The 21,794-nt window shown below is 42.4% G+C and overlaps 1 protein-coding gene across 2 annotated transcripts in view; it reads right to left on the minus strand.

Moving 5' to 3' along the window:
- Nucleotides 1-589: 589 nt before the first annotated feature.
- Nucleotides 590-21,794, minus strand: part of FGL1 (fibrinogen like 1) — a 33,705-nt gene continuing 12,500 nt past the window's right edge. For both annotated transcript variants that reach the window (XM_077302115.1, XM_077302116.1), the window contains exons 3-8: nucleotides 20,605-20,785; nucleotides 18,132-18,291; nucleotides 16,712-16,809; nucleotides 14,115-14,203; nucleotides 12,845-13,032; nucleotides 590-4,155 (exon numbers count right to left, since the gene is read on the minus strand). In XM_077302115.1, coding sequence (XP_077158230.1) covers nucleotides 3,996-4,155; nucleotides 12,845-13,032; nucleotides 14,115-14,203; nucleotides 16,712-16,809; nucleotides 18,132-18,291; nucleotides 20,605-20,785 — 876 coding nt within the window. In that variant the 3' untranslated portion in view covers nucleotides 590-3,995. The remainder of the gene's footprint in view (nucleotides 4,156-12,844; nucleotides 13,033-14,114; nucleotides 14,204-16,711; nucleotides 16,810-18,131; nucleotides 18,292-20,604; nucleotides 20,786-21,794) is intronic.

A 21,794-nucleotide genomic window follows, 5' to 3' on the forward strand; every position in this document is an offset into this window, starting at 1 on the left:
AAGTTTATATTATATCCCTCCCCTTTAATGTGCTTCAGACATTAAGGTCTATTATGCAGCTCTCCAAGAAGCCTCTTCACAAGCTCTGGAGAGGGGAGAGAGGCAGAGGGAAGGACCAGCAAGGAAAACGTGGTGGGGCCTCTTCCATTTTTCATAGTGGCTGATAACAAGACAGAGAATCCAGTAGCTTGGCAATAAGAAAAGGGAGCTTCATAGTTGTTCTAGTCAGTTTCACAAATAGTTTGATCAATTTCAAAAGGGTTCCTCCGCCCCTCCCACTTTGCCTGCATTCCTTTGTGTTTCCTTTAATTCAAAGAACTCAAGCAGGAGGATTAAAATGGAAGGCACTTACTGTATATACTCACATATAAGCCGATCCGCATATAAGCCGAGGCACTCAATTTTACCACAAAATCTGGGCAAATTTATTGACTCGCATATAAGCCAAGGGTGGGAAATGCTCCATTGTCAAAGGCTCTCCCATACAGCCTCCCCCCCCCCCCAACAAATACAGAAGAGTCAAGAGGATGAACAGCTGCTGGTTTTTGTACCCCGTTTTTCACCCAAAGAAACCAAAAGAATAGTTTGGAAGAAATGATTAAGGAGAGGAAGAAGTGAAGGCAAAAGGGAAAAAAAAATCAGAGTCCCTAACTCAAACTGTTAATGTCCTACAAGCTGCCAGAGCAATGATTGGCTGGCTGGAGCAGGCTTTTATTTCAATTACCATAAATACCCGCGTATAAGCCGAGGAGGGCTTTTTCAGTGTGAAAAAGGTGCTGAAAAACTAGGTTTATACATGAGTATACAGGGTACTTGACACTAATTGCATAACTGCAATAGGGCAATTACATGAAGTAAAAAGAAAGAATTTTGGACACCACTTCAAACGTCACATATGATGTTTCCACCCAATTAAGGAACACTGTGCTTTGGGGTGGTATTTGCAGACTAAATACGCCAGAGGAAAACAAATGGTGTGTCCAGCAGGCCCAAAAATCCAGAGTCAAATTTAAAGGCTTGACTGCTTAGATTCTCCTCAATAATAATAGACCTAAAACAGAAAATGTATCTTATGTTTCAGTGATCAGTCTTAAAACATTAAAAATAGAAGATTAATAAATGAAAATGATACACATGGTCAGGTTAAGCATTCAGGCTGTCCAAGGGTACAAGGAAAAAATAAAACCACAAAGTCTCCTTTCCCCACATTTGGAACTTATCTTAAACAAATAAAGCTAGCATTATTTGAAATTGCAGTAGTTTGAAGTTCATAATTACCTTGGGTCTTTTGCTTGGGACTTCTTCCTATTGGTCCTTGCTGCATGGACAAGCTAGAGGTCCCAACAGAAAAGCTTAACCCTGCATGGCATGTGGCTCCCTGATTGGAAGCCACAGACGTTTTTTTTAAAAAGCAAGCTTTTTCCTGGTATCCTGAGATATTACAATGTACTTTGGGGAGTCATTTTGATCTTCCTGCCTCAAGAGGAAGAGAATTCATTCTAGCTATCTGGCTGTGGACAGAAAATAATTCCAGAGAGGTAGCCAATGTTTGTTTGTTGTAGCAAAACAGAACAGAAGTCTGGTAGACCCTAAAAGAGCAATCAAATTTATTTCAGAATGAGCTTTTGGTGGATGGTGCTCATTGTCACATGCAGGTCAGATGAACAGAAAAGTAATTGCATGGATATTACATATGGATAGGTTTGGATGCACAAAATACTATTTTAAAAAACAGTGTAATAAGAATAGGGGGAGAAAACCTTCAAAGTGAAAAATCTCCACAGAAGAGCTCAGAACAGAATCCAGATTTCCTGCGCTGGCTCTTTAAACACGAAGCCACCCTTATTTATTTCCTATAATACAATGCATATGGAATATAAATAGTAGCTTACTTTGTGAAAGGATGCTTATCATAAACCAGGAAGTGAGACAAGAACATTCCCTGCCTACACTGACTCCAACAGACTCGCCTGTATGGTGATCTGTATATGTTTTTAGCCTCGTGGGCCACACTTCTGGATTCAAATAAGAATTTCATTTTATGTAGCCTGGTACAAGACACAAGCACATCCCTCTTAACCCCTTCTAGCCACTCTGTCACACTCCTGGTTGGAGATTTGAATTGCTTTTATTTGGTTGGAGATTTCCCCATTTCCCATATTACTTTTACAACCCCTATGTTAAGTAGCTTAGGTTGAGAGAAAGGGTGTGTTCCAGGTTCCTCAACTAACTTCATCAGAAATTAATTGCAAAAAATCCCCAACAAAAACCAGTTTGACCCAAAATTTCCCTTCTACTCAGTGGAAGGGAATTAAATCTACAGCTGGACTAACAATAAAGAGTAAGAAATGTCACACATTGGATCTGAGAAATAGCCCCTTGGCCAGATTTTTTTTTCCATACTGCATTTCTTCTGAAATTATTCTTCTGAGATCCACCATTCCACATAAATGTTATGTGACAAGCTGGGCATTACAGAAAGTGCAGACTAAGCATGATGTAGCAGCGATATATAGGTCATTAATTTAAAGTGTCTGGAAAAGTGAATTGCATCAAGTGTAATTTTAGAACACAAATGTCAAGATTGTGAGAGTCACATCTTTCCAAAAAAATGATAGAATTAAGGTGCAACAGCACTGAGTCCGGGGGAGTTGCCACATTGAGGAATCTTGTCGATATTTAAGGATTAAGAAGGATGTCAAATCCAAAACCACCAGACAATTAGACAACTACAAAGAATGGGTCAAGCAGATTTAAAAGACCATTAACTGTAGCAAAAGACACTAAACTATGGATAAAATTTGAAGTCTAATTGTCTTTAATTTTTTCACATAGACCGTTTATGCACTGGGAACTTCACTGCCCCACCCCCCTGTCAGGAGCACAGATCGGGGGCTGATGAGGTGCACCAGGCCAAATGCTCCCCCATGTGGGTGCAGGAAGAGGTGGGGCAACCTGCCATGACTAAAACTCCAGCCTGAAAGCCTGGAATAAAACCGCCAGTGCATAAACGGTCACAGCGACATCATAAACTGCAGAATCCAATACTGGTTTTTATTTGCCACTGTGCAAAATCCACTTGCCCAATTTCCCACAGAGCTACATATGCTGCGGTTTATTGACAATAAACATTCATCCCTGTGGGTGCTTCCATACAAAGCTTCCTAATGCAAATACAGAGGCATTTGCAATGGCAAAGGAACGTCCACATGGGCAATTTCCCCTGCATTTTCCTTGCCTTAATCTCATTGCCTCCTGTGTCATTGGAGAAGTGTGGTTGTTGTTTTTTAAATCAGTAATGGACATATCGCCTTGACCTGGATAACCCAGGATAGCCTGATCATATCAGATTTCAGAAGCTAAGGAAGGTCAGGCCTTGTTAGTATTGGGATGGGAGACCTCCAAGCAATACCAGGGTTGTGTCGCAGAGGCCGGCCATGGCAAAACCACCTCTGAATGTCTCCTCCCTTGAAAATCCTACAGGGTTGCCTTTACGTCAGTTGCGACTTGCCGGGAAAAAACCAAATAGAAAAACAATTGACGTACAGTGTTCTAATGCTATAGCAATGTGCAAACAAACATTTTTAAAAGCCAGCCCCAGCACTCTTCTAGCATGGAGGTGAGTGTGATAGTTGCAAGGGGGCTGAGGCAAGGAAAACGATGCCAGTGTGGGGTGGGACTGGGGGGGGGGCGGGGATGTGCACATTTCACTGCACTGGTGCAAATATGCTTTGGAGATGCAATCATTCCAAAAGGATCGTCCCACAACAGGTTTAGGAAATACTGGGGGGAATTGAAGGGAACACTGGGGTGTGTATCAAAGCAGGAGGACACTGCACAGGTGCTGGGGAGTTGCTGTGAACTGAGATAGCCATGTAGAAGTGGATCCTGTTGGTCTTGCAGCTCTTATCTGTAACATTGCCAGTTTACACAGAGGTAAATTCCAATACATTTTTGGCCAATTTCTTTAAAAGGAAAAGTATGAGTACACCGATTTAAATATTGTCAGGGCTGAAGCTTGACGGCCTCACTTTCATGGCAACCGACTTCAGAGAGTACCACCACCCATGCCACGTAAACCACACGATTCCATTGTCCGTTGCTGCTGAGTAGGGTCCGTTGTAATACAAGCCATTCAGGTTGGCGGAGTGACATCTGGAAGGAAGGAGAGGAGAATAAGAAAAGATTTCCCTTTAGATGCAAACCAAACTATTACCCTTGGCATTTATACATAGCATATGTGGCCATTAATATTGCTAGAATCTCATTACAGAAAGCCTTTTCTAACTCTTCAAGTGTTTCAGATCAGAATGGGTCAGAACAAGCTGATGATAAGTCTACAGCCGAGCGCATCAACTTCTAGCTGAGTTTTGTTAAAGTTGACAGGCTGGAAAACCAAAATGTTTGGTTTGGAACACCAAACTTCCAAATCAAAGTGTTATGGTGAGCTTATGGTTTATACCTGATGGCTGCAGCCCTCTGTATTTATGGAGCTAAGCTATGACAAGGGATCTTGGAATTCAAGAAGACCACCTTTCTCAAAATGGCAGGGAGTCCTTCCAGGAAGGCACATAGTTGAAACTCCTCTATGGAGTCTAGATTTGGGGTGGAAACAGATGCTGCGTAATCACAGGGTTGCTGCTTTTAAAGAGACTCTGCAGGAGTTGTAACTGCTTGGAAAGGCAGTCACCCGTAGCTGCTAATCATGTGGTAAACCCAGACTACTTCATCTCTTGCTTCTGTGGCTTATTCAGCAATTAGAAGTGGTGGTGGTTGTAGCCCAAGGTCCCATCACCTTCACCAGTTTCTGTCTAGGACAAACGGATCCAAATCCAATCTCTCAGGGGGCCAGAAACCATTTTCCTCCCAATACGCTCTGCGGGGGGAAACTTTCTGGTCATTCCCGGCCCTAGGGAAGTGCGCCTGGCCAGTGATCAGGGCCAGGGCCTTTTCGGTCAGGTTTTTGGTTGAGGCCGGGGCCAGCGAATGAGAGCCATCACCCCCCCACACACACACTTGGTTCTAGCAGGCTATATCTCCTCCCCATCCTTCCCTGCCGCTCTGATAGCAGGGGGTGGGAACAATGAGAGTTTTTTCCGCCATGTTGGGATTGTTTTAAAGTCTTTTAATGGGATGGAAACTACTGTTACCCACCCCGAGCCTACAGGGAATGGCAGGAAATAAATCTAACAACAATAACAACAACAATAATAATAAACCACAACACTTTTGCTTATTGATATGTAAATATTAAATGTTGTCTGACACCCACAGCCAAACCCGACGCAATGATGGGAGTTCCATGAATGGAGCTTCCAACATGTTTTCCCTCCCTTTCCATACCAAGTACTCAGGAACCAGATTCAACTTGCAAGGGTGGGGTGAAGTAGCCTTCTCTCTGCAAGGTTTTCCTGATCCAAAGTGCCCCATTATTTGCCCATTAGGGAAATACACTGTTACTGATATGGGTACTTCATTTGAATCAGGCTTTCTCAACCAGGGTCTTGTGAAACCCTGGGGTTTCTTGACGGCTGTGGAAGGGTTTTCTGAATTGGTGGGAGTTAATTTTTTTAATTTGTTAAACATTTATTGTGTGTTATGACCATGTCATGTCAACCCATCACCAATCCCCAAATGGCCAGTGGAGGGGGTGGGAAGATGAGGGGCCCCAGGTAGGCATGTACACAGTTATGCTTCCCAACCATATGCTGTATGATCGTGCCACTCCTGGGGTTTCTCGAAGTCTGAAGAATGTTCCAGGGGTTTCTCAGTGATAAAAAAAAGTTGAGAAAGTCTGGTTTGAAGTCTGAAAACAGCAGGGAAGAAGGTTTTAACTGCTTCTCTTCTTACTCCCAATTTTACTTTATATGCCTGTTAATTAAAGAGAATGATGTTGGGAGTTCTATTCACAAAACTCTCTTTATCTTGTCTGATTTAGCTTCTTGGCAAACTTTGTAAAACTTCCTAGTTTAACTGTCTTGCCCATTGCTGAACTGTCCCTTTTTATTTTGGCCTCTGACGGGGATAGAACCGCAGTCCCTTGTCTACATTAAGAACATACTGACATCAAAGGGATGGATCAACTGTTAGTTTAGTTATCTTCCCAGGCAATCCTGTTTATGACAGGCCAATCCCAAATGTAAGATTTCAGTCCATCTGAACAAGGATCCGAGAGTTTGGAGTGTGAGGGGCAAAAGCACTGCTGCCATTTTCAGGAATAAGTAACCAATAGTGCAACCCAAAGTTATCTTGATCCTTAAGGATTTTCTGCAGCCCAGGTAAGCTTTAGAACCCTGACTGACTCTGCACTCTGCATCCTTCCAGTGGAAAAGTGCAAGAGTCCAGTGGCACTTCAAAGACGAAGAACATTTGTGGCAAGGTAGGAGTTTTTGTACGTCACTGATCATTTGTTCACATCCTCCCCTACTCCCAGTGGAGGACCTTCCTTTTCCCCTACCCCTTTCTACTTCAACGGTAATGTTGTGCTAGCCATGTGGTGGATTACTGCTTCTGTGCACAGTAATTGCTCCTCTGTAGAATATATTTAACTTGCAAATATTTTGCTGTTTGGTATTTTGATACCAAACAGCGGCTTCTTCCTGTTGAAAGATGATGCAAACCGTTATGTGTGGCCCAGTTCCTTCCACCCCACCCGACTTCTCCGGGGCCATTCAGGGACAGCTACAGCTGGCTTGATGGTGATGTTATTAAACACCATCGTTGTGTCCGGCCCCTCAGATACACTTATCCCTCAGCAACTCTGTAGGGGATGCCTGCTGCTGTGTTCCTTTAAACCGTCCCCCATCTCAGAACGCACAGGCTGATCTTTACCTCCAGTCAGGATTCACTTACCAGTTGGGAAGAAATATAAAAAGGCTAGAAACTTTCCCGCCATTAACAGAATGACCTCTGTTGCTCCCTCCTTGACAGTGGAGCGTTCTCTGCGACAGGGTTTGAGAACAGCAGTCTCAGAACAAAAGACCCGCCTGTTCTCTCTGTCTGACGCTTGAATGCCATTAGTTCCTGCCTGTTAATCAGCTTCATCTGAGAATGTTTTTCCGAACCTGTGAAGATTGTGCCTCGGGACAAGGCTTTTTGGCAGGGAAAACCATATGACAGGAATGTGAGTTTGTGCACTGCCTGGGTCAGTCGCTTGGGAGTTTGCTTTGAGAGTGTGTTTGCCAGCAATAACATGCCGGAACAAAAGTAATTACCATCAGCCCAGCTATTAGGGGACAGATCTCTCTCCAGCAGGTTAAATATAGGCAAACTGGCCACCATCCAGCAGCTTAGATCCTCTCAGCTACCTTTTAATTGGCTAGGCAGAAATCCTCCCCTTGGCAGCTCTTAACAGCCTTCCTATTACCACCACAAACTGCCTTCAAAATTCTCCTAGATGCTTCAAGGGCTTCATTTTGTTTCCACAAGAGATAAAGAAAGTGTGACGCTTGTGTATGGAAAACACAACAGTGCCTTCTGCAGTCAATGGCCGTGAGTCAGCTGATCTGCAACAGCAGTATCAGGAATACGACAGTAGTGTGGACGGTGTTGTTTGGCAGCCCTGGCGCAGAGAGGCTGGGAGTGAAAAGAATTTCTCAGCAGACAGCATGTTCCAAAGCTGGATAGGATTTCTCTCAGGGACCAGAATGCATCACCTGGACATCTAAGGACTAGTAAAATGACCTTCATTGTGAATGATGCAGCATGCTTGGTTAGTACAAGGACTCTTAGGGTACAGGATACATTTCCCTCCTCACGGATTTCCTTGCAGTGAGGGCCTGGCTATCTAGTTTCAGAGGCGGAGGGTACGTCTGCCAACATCTCAAGTGTGGCCCTTGAATTTAGGGCAAGTAGTTCTGTGTCCTGTCTTTGCTACCAGACTTCAGAGACAGCCCCTGGGCCAGTCTCCACAGAGCCTGCCTCAAGATGGCAAGTGAAAGAAGTATATACTATGCAGTTACCTGCTCTGCAGATCCCTTATTCCCATACAGTCAGCACCTTCCAGAAGTCCTACAGCTGTGAGATGGGGATCCACCCCAAGTTGAAGGCCCCAGCTGGCTGGACTCACAGAGTGCTGCATTGACCAATGGGCCAGTGTGTCCTGCAGGGCTGTCAGGCCTCCTAGGGTGAGCATGGAGCTGGCAGACAGGGATAGACCTTGCCTAAGGCCCAGCAGCTGTGACAGCTCTGGCTAATGGAGAGGGCCATTCCAGGGAAACAAGCAATGCTTCATCACCAGAAGGCTCTTTAAGGAGGGGGAGTAGAACTTCTTCCATCAGAAATAGCTCTCTCCCCATTGAGTTGGAGGGTGGTTCTTGGCCTGCACTTAACTCAAGCAGCCAAGGTAGAGGTGGGGGCTGCACACCTCAAAAGCGGTGGCAGCTTGGAGGTGGACAGGAAGGGCTGTGTGGGTGATGCAATACAGTCCTTCTACCCTGTCCTACCTGCACTGAGACACCACTCCCTCAGTGAAGGTAAGAACCCAGACGGCTCAGCCAGGACCAAGGAAACCCTCAACTCACACTTGCCAAGAAGTACCATGTTGTTTGTCTGCCAAAAGCATCCTTGTGTGATGGTATTTCTAAAGATTGTTTTGGTAGAGAGGGCACATTGTAAACAGAGGAACAAAACAGCTTTGAAGCATAACAGGTATCCTCTGAGATGTTACTGAGTATCTGAAGTTGGTCTCTCCAAAAGCCTGGCAGAAGAGCTCTGCCTTGCAGGCCCTGTGGAACAGTGTAGGGGAGAGGCTGTGGCTCAGTGGCAGAACCTCTGCTTTACACACAGCTGTCTCAGGTTCAATCCCCAGCTTCTCCAGTTATAAAAGACCAGGTCATAGAGGATGTGAAAGACCTTGACCTGAGACCCTGGAGAGATGCTCCCATCCAGGCTGACTAATGGCCTGACTCAAGACAAAGCAGCTTCATGGGTGTATGTTCCTAGCTGTGGAGGCCTCCTCATGTCTTCATGGAAGGCAAGAAAATCTCATTGTTTAACCCTTTCCAAAAACCACAGATTTGCCCAGTTATAAAACCCCCTAGAATGTAGTGCAGGGAGCTTCGTCACCTTTGATTATGTATATGTGGCAGTGATTCCCTCTGGCCTGCAGTGCACAGCTTTGTTCTTGTACACTGTTTTACTGTTCCAATGCTGCATTGTTCAGGACAAACGTGAGGAAACGTGGAGCTGGGCACTGTCATTTTCAGAACGTATTGCCACTGCAGAACAAAGTGACCATCAGAAAACACTATCTGTTCATAAAAGAGGCACACAACCTTGTGCTTGCAAACTGCAGGCTGTCTTATTCTTCCCAAGCAAAGATGACGATCATGCGCCAGACGAGGAACTGATCCATCTAACCATGCTGCTGTTCCCATGCTGCACTTGCAATGCTTGAGTCGGGAGCTACAGTAGCTTTTCCCCTTAGCATGCACATTACTGCACCGCAGTCTCAGCGCTAAGCCCCTCGTTACATTGATGCTAAGCTGAACTGACTCTGAAGCATGTTTTGCAAGCGATTCTGTTTTGCAGCTGTGGGGCTGAGGTGGCTGGCCTGCAGACGTGCCAGGATCTGAGTGGGGAGAGGATGTTTTCCTTGCCCTGTCCAAACACCAGCCCCAGTGCTGGCGCACCAGCTATCTTTTGCGTCGCTCTGCCAGCATTTCCTATCAAGTGAGAAGTGGAGAAGGAACACCAGGACTGCATTTAGGAAGTCCTCAGGCTCACACATGCCCCTCCTCCCCTTTTCCTGGCATGCCACACCGAGGCCAAAGACTTCCTCGTTAACAATGAACCGTGATTTGTTGTGACGTCCAAATTCATACATGCCAACGAAATGCATTTTCTTTCCTACTGTCAAGGTTTCTATTGTTTAATCCTGATTGAAGATCTTAGTTGTAGGTAGATAAGAAACAAACAGCAGGTACTTAGAAGTCTTTCAATGCAATGAACTGTGCAGGTGAAGGAAGGGAGCAAATGAATTCAAGGAATTTTATTCCCAGATCAAGCCAGTTATGGTTTGTTCAGTCATCTGAACAAAATCTACTGACAGATCTGCTTTGTCCTCAAAACAACTAGGTGACAAACCACTCTGCACAGGAAGGTTATAAAATCAAAATTTGTCTACCATCCACACTGACTCAGAATAAGTAGGGTTTACTTATTAGTAAACATGCATAGGATTGGATTACAAGCAATTTTAATTTTCCCTTGATCTTCCAGAAGATAGTCTGTGTTCAGCTTTAAACTAGCAATTCAAATGAAACAATTAGGGAAGCAATAAGCCCGGCATCATTGTTATATCCTGCGACCCTAAAAACATCTTGGGTGTGATTCTCTAATGCTTCGTGGGAAAACAATGTTATTTGTCAAAGTCTCCAACAACATATACACAAATTTCCTTCTGAAGTCACTGGAAATGTTGACTTCAATGGAAACAGGATTACACACAGGTTCATTTCTTCCTTTTATCACTGTAGCACTGATGACAGAGTTGAAATGAACTGTACTTTCACACAGTAAATTTGGCACCAGATCAACCAAAATGTGGACTGATTCCATGACATTTGCAGTTGTGACATGGCTGGCAAGTTATCAAGTAATGGACAGGTCGAAACAACTTCCCTACAAAAATCTAGAATATTTAGGGAGACTCAAGCAAACACCAACACTGATTTTGATTGGCAGCCCTTGCCAGTGATTTCAGACTACTCTAAAGTGGTAAAATTTCCAGGGGAAAATGTACATTTTTATGGTTATTGCATAAGTATGTTGCTCATTCTGTTTCGCAACCAATTTCATTTTGTTTTTGTCTTTTTTGGCAGTCGCTATTGACATTTCTTTGCATGGTTTTCTGCCAATGCATACATGTAGTCTAATTAAGAGTTCCTGTTGGTCCTAACATTCTCTATGACTAATTATATGCAACTCATGTGATGTTGCTTAAAACATACAAAATCATTCTGAACAAGTTGAAGGGGGAAATCATTTTATTCTCCCCAGTTCTAGCTTGTCTTCCACACCATACACATGTCATATCTGATTTAGCTGTTGAGGCAAATTACATAAGACAGTGGCTTAGTTGAGGTGTGCACACACACAAAATCAGCATTTTGGGAATTTGGTATAATGGAACCCAAAATATTTCCTGATAATCTCAACTTCCAATCCCAATATGGTATTCAGATTACGGACTTTTGAGGAATCCTGATTTTTTTGCCTCCATTATAGCTATGGGGAATGTTGTGGTCAATAGTCATAAGGCTAAATAGGGGTATGGGGGGTGTATTTTTGAGGCAGATATATCAAATTTGCAGGTTAGCTGTTGGTGCCTCTCCTTAGAAGAATCCCCCAAGTTTCAAAAAGCTTGTAGTTTTTAAGATATAGAAATAGAAAACTGGATAGCAGTGGTATCAAATTAGGACTGGATCCTGCAGTTAAGTCATTACTAAAAAAAAATAAAAGAAAAGATTTCCATCAGCCAAGGGGGATTGTCTGGCTTTCCTGTGTACCTTTGCTCCTAGGCAATAGTAGACGCCCCAGGAACAGCGTGGGGGAGGAGGGGGGGAGTCAGAGGTCTGAAAGGGAAGCCAAGTCAGTGAAAATCTCTCCTCCATCAGCAGAAATTTCCCATGGAATCCCTGAACCTGATTGCTTCCCCCTCAGCAGCTGTGCAGAATATTGTTTTTACAGCCTGTAGAGCCACAATTCACCTCAGGACTACAGTATGGGGGGAGGAGCTATTGTCTTCACTCCCATGCACTTTTCTGAAGCAGAAAGGGATTCATGGGTGGTATTTGTTCTGTGCTGGAGCTGGGCATGGAATAATCCACATGCCACTCCATAGCAGGGCAAAACGTATGGCGTGGTTTGGCCCTCAGCCTAACCAGTTTTACAGGATTTGAGGGAGTATAACATGGGGGAAGAGAATACTCATGTATACCATCACTGAGTAGATCATTCATTGCTGGGGGAGAACATATGGAAACAAGGGGCAGTTTTTGCACGTCAAATAATCTCCTTAAGTGGCTCATAAAGAAGAGTCATGGGATTGCTAATAAATGGCTGCTGCATAACAAGGAAACTCAAATTTATGAAATACAACAAATATATCTTTCATCTGAATTTCAAGTAGATTCTGAACACTATCAGCAAGAACAAAGTGCTGTATTTTTCTGGGTGGTTTGCAATGTAACCCAATTACACTGAATAATATTTAAACTGATATATCCCACATCTAAAAGTAGTGGTGGTACATTTTGGGCAAAGCCAGTCTCACAGTACCTTCCACTCAAACTTGCCCTTCCCCTCCGATGGTCACTCCACTCACTGCATATGGAGAAGCGGGGAATTGAAAGCAGCTCACCAGATTAGAAGCTGCCGCTCTTAACCGCAACATCAAGCTGGCTCTCTAGCGGAACAGAGATTCCCACTGTTTTTTTTTTAATGGGGTAGACAATGATTTAGTAGGCAAGATTCAACTAAGCCTCTGCTTTATGGAAGACCTTTTCACAGCACATCCTAGAGCAGAGCAATGGAACCTCATTCTGCTGAAATAATTTTTTCTGTACTTTGGTCACAAGTACGCACAGCATGATCTTAAAAACGTATACACACAAGTGAATTTCTATCACTTCAGTAAGACGTACATCCAAAGAAGGATTGTAGCCTTAGCAGTTGTGTGTGATTACATGCATGCAGTATCAGGACGGATGCCTGATGGGCTAGCAATTTCTGAGACTTGGACTGCTATCCAGATGTAGCAAAACTGCATTGGTACAAATGCATTTTGAGTCAAAATCACAGTCAAATATTTCAAGTACAAAGGAAGGGAAAGGTATCAGACCTGTTAAACCACCAGCCAGCATTGTCTTCTTCAGCACAGTTCTTTTCATACTTGTCGTTATCTCTGTCTTTGGTAGTGAATTTCATTCCTTGATGGTTTGCCCACCATTTCACTTCAGGGTGAAAACCCCCAGTGAAGGAGTCACCAGCTGTTCCAGAGTATTGTCCACAAGTCATCATGTAGGAACTCTAGGGGCAAATCGGAGAGGGTTGGAGAATCACACGTCTGCATCATCTCAACATTTAAGAAGTATATTTGAAAAAGAAAACAATATTCCCTATCTATACAGAAATACTGACAAATAGAAGCACCTCATACAATTTCATTTGATTGGCTGTGATCATAATAACAATACTGAGGTAGTATATAGGAGGAGGAGAAATGATGACAATAGTTTTAGGGGGTTTTAAAACATAATTTGGCTTCCAATAAAGAAATCTAATGAATGTCCATCTTTACCCTATGATGGTCAACTGCAGATGACAAATTATTGGCCACATTGAAAGGTGCCTCAGAAATCAAGCTCGCTCAATTTACCTTATCATGTTTGAAACAATTTTTTTTATTTTTTAAATCTAAAATATTTATATCCCAACCTTCCATCTAAGATAGGATTGGGGATGTGTGCTTAGATATAACTAAGCTACCCTGATCTGGATAGCCCAGGCAGTCCCAATCCCATAAAGATCTCAGAAGCTACGCAGGGCCAACCCTGGCTAGTATTTGGATGCGGGGGACCTCCGAGGATTCGGATGGCAGTTCCTCCAAGAAACACTATGTTGGTCATGATTCTTGAGTTTTACATTTTTATAAACATGTTATACTTTAGATCAGAAGACATTGAAGGATGGTTGGGAACACCTCATTCAGGGGCCTGTAGAACTGGATCACTTGGCCCAATCACTTGAAATTTGGTGATTATTTAAAAGACAGGTACCAGTAGTCTTAAAAACAGCCCCTCTGGTCCCCCAGAAATATTACTCATAAGGAAGAATGGAGCAGGGAAATATCAACACAACATTCCTTCCCCAACAAAAACAACCCAGATCCAAACACAAAAGCAATATAGGGAAACTAGGCATACTGATAATTTGGGGCTCCTTGATATCCAGAACTTTATGTGAAAGTGAGGAATTTGAAGGAAAGTCCAACATGTCTGAACTACATATCTGTGCCAAAGATTGAATCATCCTCCGCCCCCAAGTTGCTTTGAAACCTCATTTAAATTCGAGATTTTCATGTGCCAATTAATGCGAATGCATTCTATTACCTGTTCATCCCCAACTCGGAAGTTTTCATATTGTGCAAAGCGCTGCTCTCCCATAAAATCAGACATATCTATTTTTAATGTATAATTTCCTAGAATGACAACAACAAATTGTGAGTAGATTGTCCACATGCAGGAAAGAAGGGCTGAAAGAGGTTCTGTTCAATTGACTACAAGCATTAAAAGAGTCCTCTGTGTGCACTGCTCCTTGCTTATAGGGCCACTATCTAAAGTTTGATTTCCCACTGATTCGAATGATACCGCGGCATCACATCTGTATTACATATTGACATGTTAATACTGGCTTTATTTAAGTATGATTAGAAGCTTTCTTTTCTATATTCCAATGCAGCAGGGATTCCCTAATAAAGCAATTTGCTATTGGTTCTAACCATATACTAACCAACTGGGACATACTCATATGTTTCTCTAATTTTAGGATGTTGAGTGTGCTTAGACTACTTCAAATAGTCTAAGCAGACTCAACATCCTTAAAGTAGGGAAACATATTAGTATGTAGGTACAATTTTCCTGTGTGAAGTCCCCTTCCTGTGTCCATGAAATAGGGCATGACCAAACAGAACAAAATATGTGTGCCGTATCTCTAATACACTCAATCCAGCTAGCTCGGGTTACAAATTAGAAGGCCATAAACCCAGGAAAACCCTCAGGGTTACAAATCAGCATTTTCTGCCATAAAAAAATGTCGTGACCCCCATCCAATATGGTGCCTAGCATAGTGGCAACAGCCACCACCCAGTAAAAAGTGAAGGGAGGGAGTAGCCAGGGGGAAGGAGAGAAAGTGCAGCATCAGCCACAAGGGCAAATGGGGCTAAGAAGGGGGTGCAATTTCCCATCCCCCATGAGCAATTTCAGGGTCCTGCTCTTGAGCCAATCTAACTCCTTTATGGTTTTGAGGAGACAAAAAATCTGATGAGATTTGTTCTGGTGTGGATCCAGAATAGTACTAAATTTACATGTTAATGATATTTAACATCGTGATTACATCTGTGGTGCAAAAGTCCCATTGGTTCAAATTTTGACTACAGTTCAATGCAATTTCCATAACAGGTATATTAAGATGTACAAGCAGTGAGATTAGTAAGCAGTGAAAGAAATGTTCACCAACACATGACTGATTTTTTAATTGAGTATTTCAATATATAATTGACTATTCCAAAATTATGCCTCTGCCTGATTGGAACACATGTTTGAGATCGGCAATTATTTTTAAGAGATGAAAGTGCTCATGGTGTGCATATGTATGCAATTCTGTTTCACTCTGGTCAAACAGGTTCTGCAGGTTTCTGAAACATATACACCTGTCTATCAGAGGAGAAAGTTCTTTTTTTTTTAAACAGTCTTCAGCTGACTGACTAAACAATAGGATGTTTTCAGACAAAATCATAATTTAAAGTATTAAATAAACTCTAAGACTGTTTCCACAACCGTGAAAAATGCCACAGTAGTCTTCCTAAAGTCCAACGGAATAACAAATCTTTTACACAAAAATCAGGCTCTTAAGGATTTCATTATGGTGCGAGCACATTATTGCCATGCTTAGACAAAAACAGGGAAGGCATGACTGCCCACTCTCCTGACAAAAATGCCAAGCACATGCCATGATTGGAGGTCTGACCAGTAACAGGAGAAAACCATAGATGGAGAATGACAGGTGCAAATTAGGAGTCTACATTTAGAATCCGATGCGGTCAAAAACACACCGGCAAATCATAACTGCGGAGTCAATCTAGGACAATTATACAAATGTTTTCTCTGCTATTATTATGCTTGATTCATTCAGTTATTACTTTCAGTCCAAATAACATCTGTCCCATCCTTCTGCTGCTCTCCACATTTCCAGAGTTCATTTTGACATGATTGATTTTAAATCAAGTACAAATGTAGCACAGCATAACCCAAGTAAACCATCATGGTGCTATTTCCTCCTCTAGTTAGGAGGGGGCTCCCACCATTTTTACGACCAACCTCTAACCACAGTATCTCAGCTTCTGTCTCAGAAATACTTGCATGAATCTCCTGTACTACATTCCTGTCTACCTGGCCTTTCTCTGCCCTTGCCATTCAAAAGGGAGGTATTCATCTTTCCCCCTTTTTTTCAAAATATGAGATCACAATATGTACCTCTTCTTGAATGTTTATGTAATCATGGTGGTTATTTATTGTTCTGACATTTGCTGTATGCGTATGTAGTTCAGAGGTGCACATGACCTGATCCAAGAAAACAATTAAAAGGGGATGTGGGTGTCTTTCCACACGTGCTATCTAATGCTGCCGTTAACAACTCTCCACCACATTTGTCTGTACAGAAATCACAAGATGGCGATGCAGCATGTAACACAGGTGCAAACCATAACAGGGAACTGCAGTGACAAAGTGGCTTTCATAGGAAACCAGGAAAGCAACCCCTCAAGAGAAAAGAGGTCCTCTTTCAGGTTGTCTTGACAAAAACCCAAACAGAAGTGCTTTAGACCTCGATGGGCTAAATGTGAAGTGGTTGCATGGAGCTGAAATGCGTCTGCAGAGAAATCGGTTTGCTGTTGACCTTTGCTTCCTGACCAAGAATGTACAGATCTTACCCTGAGAAGTCAGATAGTGAAGATTTTTATTTCCCAGCCAGTATTCACCCTCTGGAGAAGCAAAATCACCAAAACCTTGTTCATACTCAGCCCAGTCTCTGAAAATAAAATGTAAACCTACTGACTTGTGCCATTCAAAGGAAATTAGTAGCTTATTAGTCACTTAAATGAACCCTTTTAAGTCCCAAAGGATATAATTCTAATAACACACTTCCCTGGTACTCAGCCTGGGCACAGGTCTGCTCCCAGAGTCCTTTAATGGTAGGAAGACACTGATATATTTGGGGCTTGCAGAGTCCTCAGCAGAGTGACACCCGTCTAAGCACAGTGACTCCAATGGATTTAGAAATGGTGTCACTCTGCTTAGGGCAGCTCTGTTACTCCCTCCCATATAACATTCTTACTGGGACTGGAATATCTTCCCACCTGACATATGAACCTCTTCCTCGGTTTTCACATTCAAGTGCTTGGAGGTTAAGGTTCAAATCCCCATGTATGTAGCTGAGATGGAAAAAAACACGCATAAGAACGCTGATATGGATCAGCAATGCAGAGCTCGGTAATGGGAGGCTCACTTTCCCACTTACACCATTTTCCCACGCCCTTTTCCCAATCAGAAATGCAGGAAAGCACAAAGAGAGTCACTAGTGGGATTTGAGCATGGCTCTCCATCTGCCATATGGGGCCTGACCCCTTGTGAATCAGCTATTTATCCTTACTTTCCCTGACCATCCTTCCCTTTGATTTCCTTTCCTTTCATCATTGTCTTGTTTTATACTAATTAAATCGTAAGTATGCGGGCAGATTTGCTTTTAAAATTGTTTATATTCCCCTAACAATTATAGTGCTTTACAAAGCATTTGATGGGGATAAAAAATGGCTGCTTTTCTTTTGTAAAAGAAAATCTGACACATGTATATTTGCCTACTATGAACTCCTGCTAGTATGAATTAGTTCCCACTTGCTCTCTTCTTGGTGTCATTATTGAGACCCCAACCAATCACCCCCTCAAAGAAAACTTCTAGTTTCCAGGTAACATCACCCATTACCTCTCCTTAAACAAAGAATGCTTTGAGATGTGTAAATCAGAAAAGGATATTTGTGCCTGCAAGTTAATGCAAAGGGAAACGTGGAGTAAAAATAATGCATACCTCTCAACCAGTGCAGGATTGACATTTCCACTGGGAGTCAATTTGACATGTGGAAACTACCAAAGTTTCCATGTCCATGCCCCTGGGTGTCTGGTTGGGGTAGGGGATGGGGAGCAACATGAATCAGGACCACACTTGTACTCAGGATTACCACTGAAGCAAGTTGCCTTTTTGACCATCTGGAATAATGACTGCACTATGAACAGCTCACCGTTTCCATCTCCCATTTACCGTCATCATGGCAGCTCATTATAAAGTTCAACACTCACCTATCGAAATTTTGACTCCCATCTGACCTCCTCTGAAAAACAGTCCATCCTCCTCTGCCTGACATATCACAGTAGGCCACAAATCCACGGGGACTCCGGAGAGGTTTCATTGTGTAAAATCCACTTTCTGTGTGTCCAGCAGTATAGATCTCAGCACAGTCTGGGGGATCCCAATGCATTAGTCATTCCACTCAGTTCAGTTAAATGCTCTGTAAGTTCCACAATGCATTTCTTTAGTGAAATCCTAAATGACGTGTGCCCCATTCAAGCCAAATGCAACCCACTCACCATGTATTAGATCCTTCCAGGTGTTTGGCCATTCCTTCGTTTTAGCAATTCCAGGCAAGCACTAACCATCTGAAGGTCTATTGAGCCCCTAAAGGGATGTCATCTATGAATGGTATACTGATTTAGATTGGTGGATCTCAAATTAAGAGACATTAATCACCACAGGTGGCCTATGTTTTTAGCAGCAGTAATAGTTCAAAGGCACACCACAACAAAAACATGAAGTTGTTTTATTCTGAATCAAGCCACCAGCTCACCTAATTCAGTATTGTTCTATTACGACTGATAGCAATTCCTTGGCAGAGAAGTCTTTCCCAGTACCTGTGACCTGAGATGCTTCAAGTGGACATGCCAGTAATTGCAGTGTGATCACAGTATAAAATGTAAGAATACATTAAAACTGGATCCTTCTGCATTCGAGGCATGTACTGTACCAGTGACCTGTGCCTCTGATATGAGGTGTCTCATGTTGACACTGCTGAGAGCAGCTATACAACTGGATAAAGGACTGTACTAAGCTCTCTAAACTTTCCCATTGAAGGTAAACTAGATGCTACATAAAAAGTGTAGCTGCACCTGAACATGGAATCTCTGTGACTCAATCCCCTTCCACGACATTTTACTAGAAGCATCCATGCATTTCTGTACCAGCAGAAGCCAATATAATTAAAATTGGGCCAAAGAAACTGAGAAAGCTGTGGCTCAGTACACAACAGGGGGAGACCTGGACGTACACCTTCCAATTACGTGGCAGCTACGTGTTTAACGTAAGTTTTGCACTGTGATGTGGATGCCAAACAGTAGGGATACCGTTCCCATGAAATATTTGGGAATTCATTTTTTCAGACAACAGCACAGTCTAAAAATACCCTTAGAGATCGGCAGTCTCCCTCTCTGCTAACCATGGAAAAAGCAGATCTTTTGGTAATCTAAAATGGCATTTAATTCTCTAGTCTGTTTTGATTTTTTGGTTAGCACTAATGAAGCTAAATTAAAATTCACTGTTTGTATAGTCTTCTGCCACAATAAGTCCCAGCTGAGCTGCCTCTGGAAAAACTCAAGATAAATAGCAATGTTTTTCTGGTTAAATAACTAAATTATAAACCTTTGGAAACTGTACTTAACTTATTGTAAGTTATATTTTTACCCGCAAATGCTTTCCCACTATTATAGCTGACTCAGCCTTTTTTAGCATACAAGCTTAGTAAAACATAAAAAAAAGTTTCCACTTTTTTGCAGTTTCTTATGTCAGACCTATTATTCACATTTTTAAAATGCTAATTCTAAAATGAATCTGCCTCCTTTCCCTGTATACCATTGCTAGATCAGCATCATAGAAATGCATTACCTTTTTTCCATTATAAGACTACCTCAAATGACAGTAATAAAATCTATTAGCTATTACAGGTAGGACTCTATGTTCAGGTAATATGTCTGCAAATAATACATGCTGGAAACAAGGAACAGGGTAAAGATGGTGCCTGAATCTTCCAAGAGGAATCTGTTATATGGGACATATAGGGCTGGATCCTAGGGCTCCCTTAAACTAAACTGGATTCTATGATATGACTATCTGCCAAGTCTTTTTCCAACAGAGAAAGATTTCATTCAACAAAGAAAGAGCTTTCTCCATTGGAGGAAATCTTACTAGTTGATAGTCAAAGGATCCGTCTTAGATTAAAGGAGATCTGGGAATCAATCCATTATGCTCGATATTTGATCTCTTTTATCAAAACAGGAAAGTGGTGATTTTTCATACATGATACTCATAAATAAAGCACACCACTATCCCTTTTAAGGCTATAAAATATCATGACAGAAGTCTAACTGCAAGTGAGCAGAGTCCACAACCTACAGACTAACTGTGTTCCTGTGTTTCACAAGTATATTTTTAAATTCTCATATGACAAGTTTCTGATCCTCTGGCTAGGGTACACAATATAAAAGCCTATGGACCTGCATTCTGCTCTTATCTGGTATGTCCACAAGTCCCTTTGAGCAGTTGCTCCTTTTTGTGCCTTATAAAGATGGGTTGGGTCCTCCTCCATGATACTCCGTGCTTTATTTGAGATAAAGAATACTGGAAGATGGAGGGAGGGATGAATACTGGTCAAATACTTTCCCACCCTCCTATGTGATTTTCTTGTTGGCATAAGAAAAGCAGAAAGTGAGGTTCTGTTCTGACCTTTGTACTCTGTCTCTTCCCCCAGACTGATGACATTGTCTTCATCGCCTTGTACTCTTTGTTCTATGTCCTTCATCATCAAAAGCTCTACAATTTTTGCCTGTTGCTCCTTCACGCTGTGCTCCAGAAGTCTTACTTGGGCCTGGAGCCGCAACTGCTCTTGGAAACAACTTTCCAGGGTCTGTCAAAACATTTATTAGGATTAAAAAGAATACACCTACCCTGAGCATTAGTGAACTATTACATCTTGTGCATGTCCTTCACCCATTACTAGAAAAAACATTTCACATGCAGTTTCATGAACCCTTTTGTAAGCAAAAAACACATTCCATTATTAGCAGTCTGTTAAAGAGATGCTCATGCATGCTCATCAATGATTTTTTAAGCAGTCAGTGTTTCCACTCGCAGTGCCGCCTGAGGCCTGCCCCTCCCTTCCCCTTGGTGGCTAGACTAGCTAATCCTACTTGCTTTCACATTCATAGAACCATCTTTAAAAACAGCATGGTAAGCCAGGCATGCCCTAGAACAGCCTTTTGAATATCAAGGTTCAAACCTTTTCCCTTTACAATGATTCGTCTTGGCCTATTGATTTAAACAAGTAAATATTCTGTCTTCATGCTGGTTCTGTCAGATCTGGCAATAAATAGTTCTGTGCATTTCTTCCCTTTGCATGGATACAACAGCACCAGGAACAAGGTCTGTGCAGTTCTGGATTTATTGGCTCCAACAGATAAGTCCCTTGTCCCGTTTCCCCCCCCCCCCACACACACACACACATTAATTATGTTTTGGCTCAATTTAAAAGTAGTCAGTATTACCATAGCATGGAAAGATATACACAGCTTGGGTCATAATTATATACTGTAAATTGTGGTAAAACAGGAGATACTTTCAAGGAACCAGACTGCTCTTTTCATTCCTGAAGATGCTACTTGGCTTTGTTGACAAACAGCAGGAAATGGCCTTGATTTGTGAGCTTGACAGAGGGACACTGAAACCTTCAGAGAAGGGGGGAATTAAAAATGGGCTATTATTTTTAACTTGATCCCCTCCTGGTTGCAGCACTCATCTTTAGGTTGCCTAAATAAGCATGTGTTACTTGCAGCATGTTGACTCTGGAGCAATCTTGGTTGCAGGCCTGCCTTTTAAATATTTGTGTTGCATCTCAGATGTTTGCTTTTCATTTAATT

Source organism: Paroedura picta, chromosome 10, assembly GCF_049243985.1.
Source record: "Paroedura picta isolate Pp20150507F chromosome 10, Ppicta_v3.0, whole genome shotgun sequence".
In the NCBI taxonomy this organism is placed as follows: Eukaryota; Metazoa; Chordata; class Lepidosauria; order Squamata; family Gekkonidae; genus Paroedura; species Paroedura picta.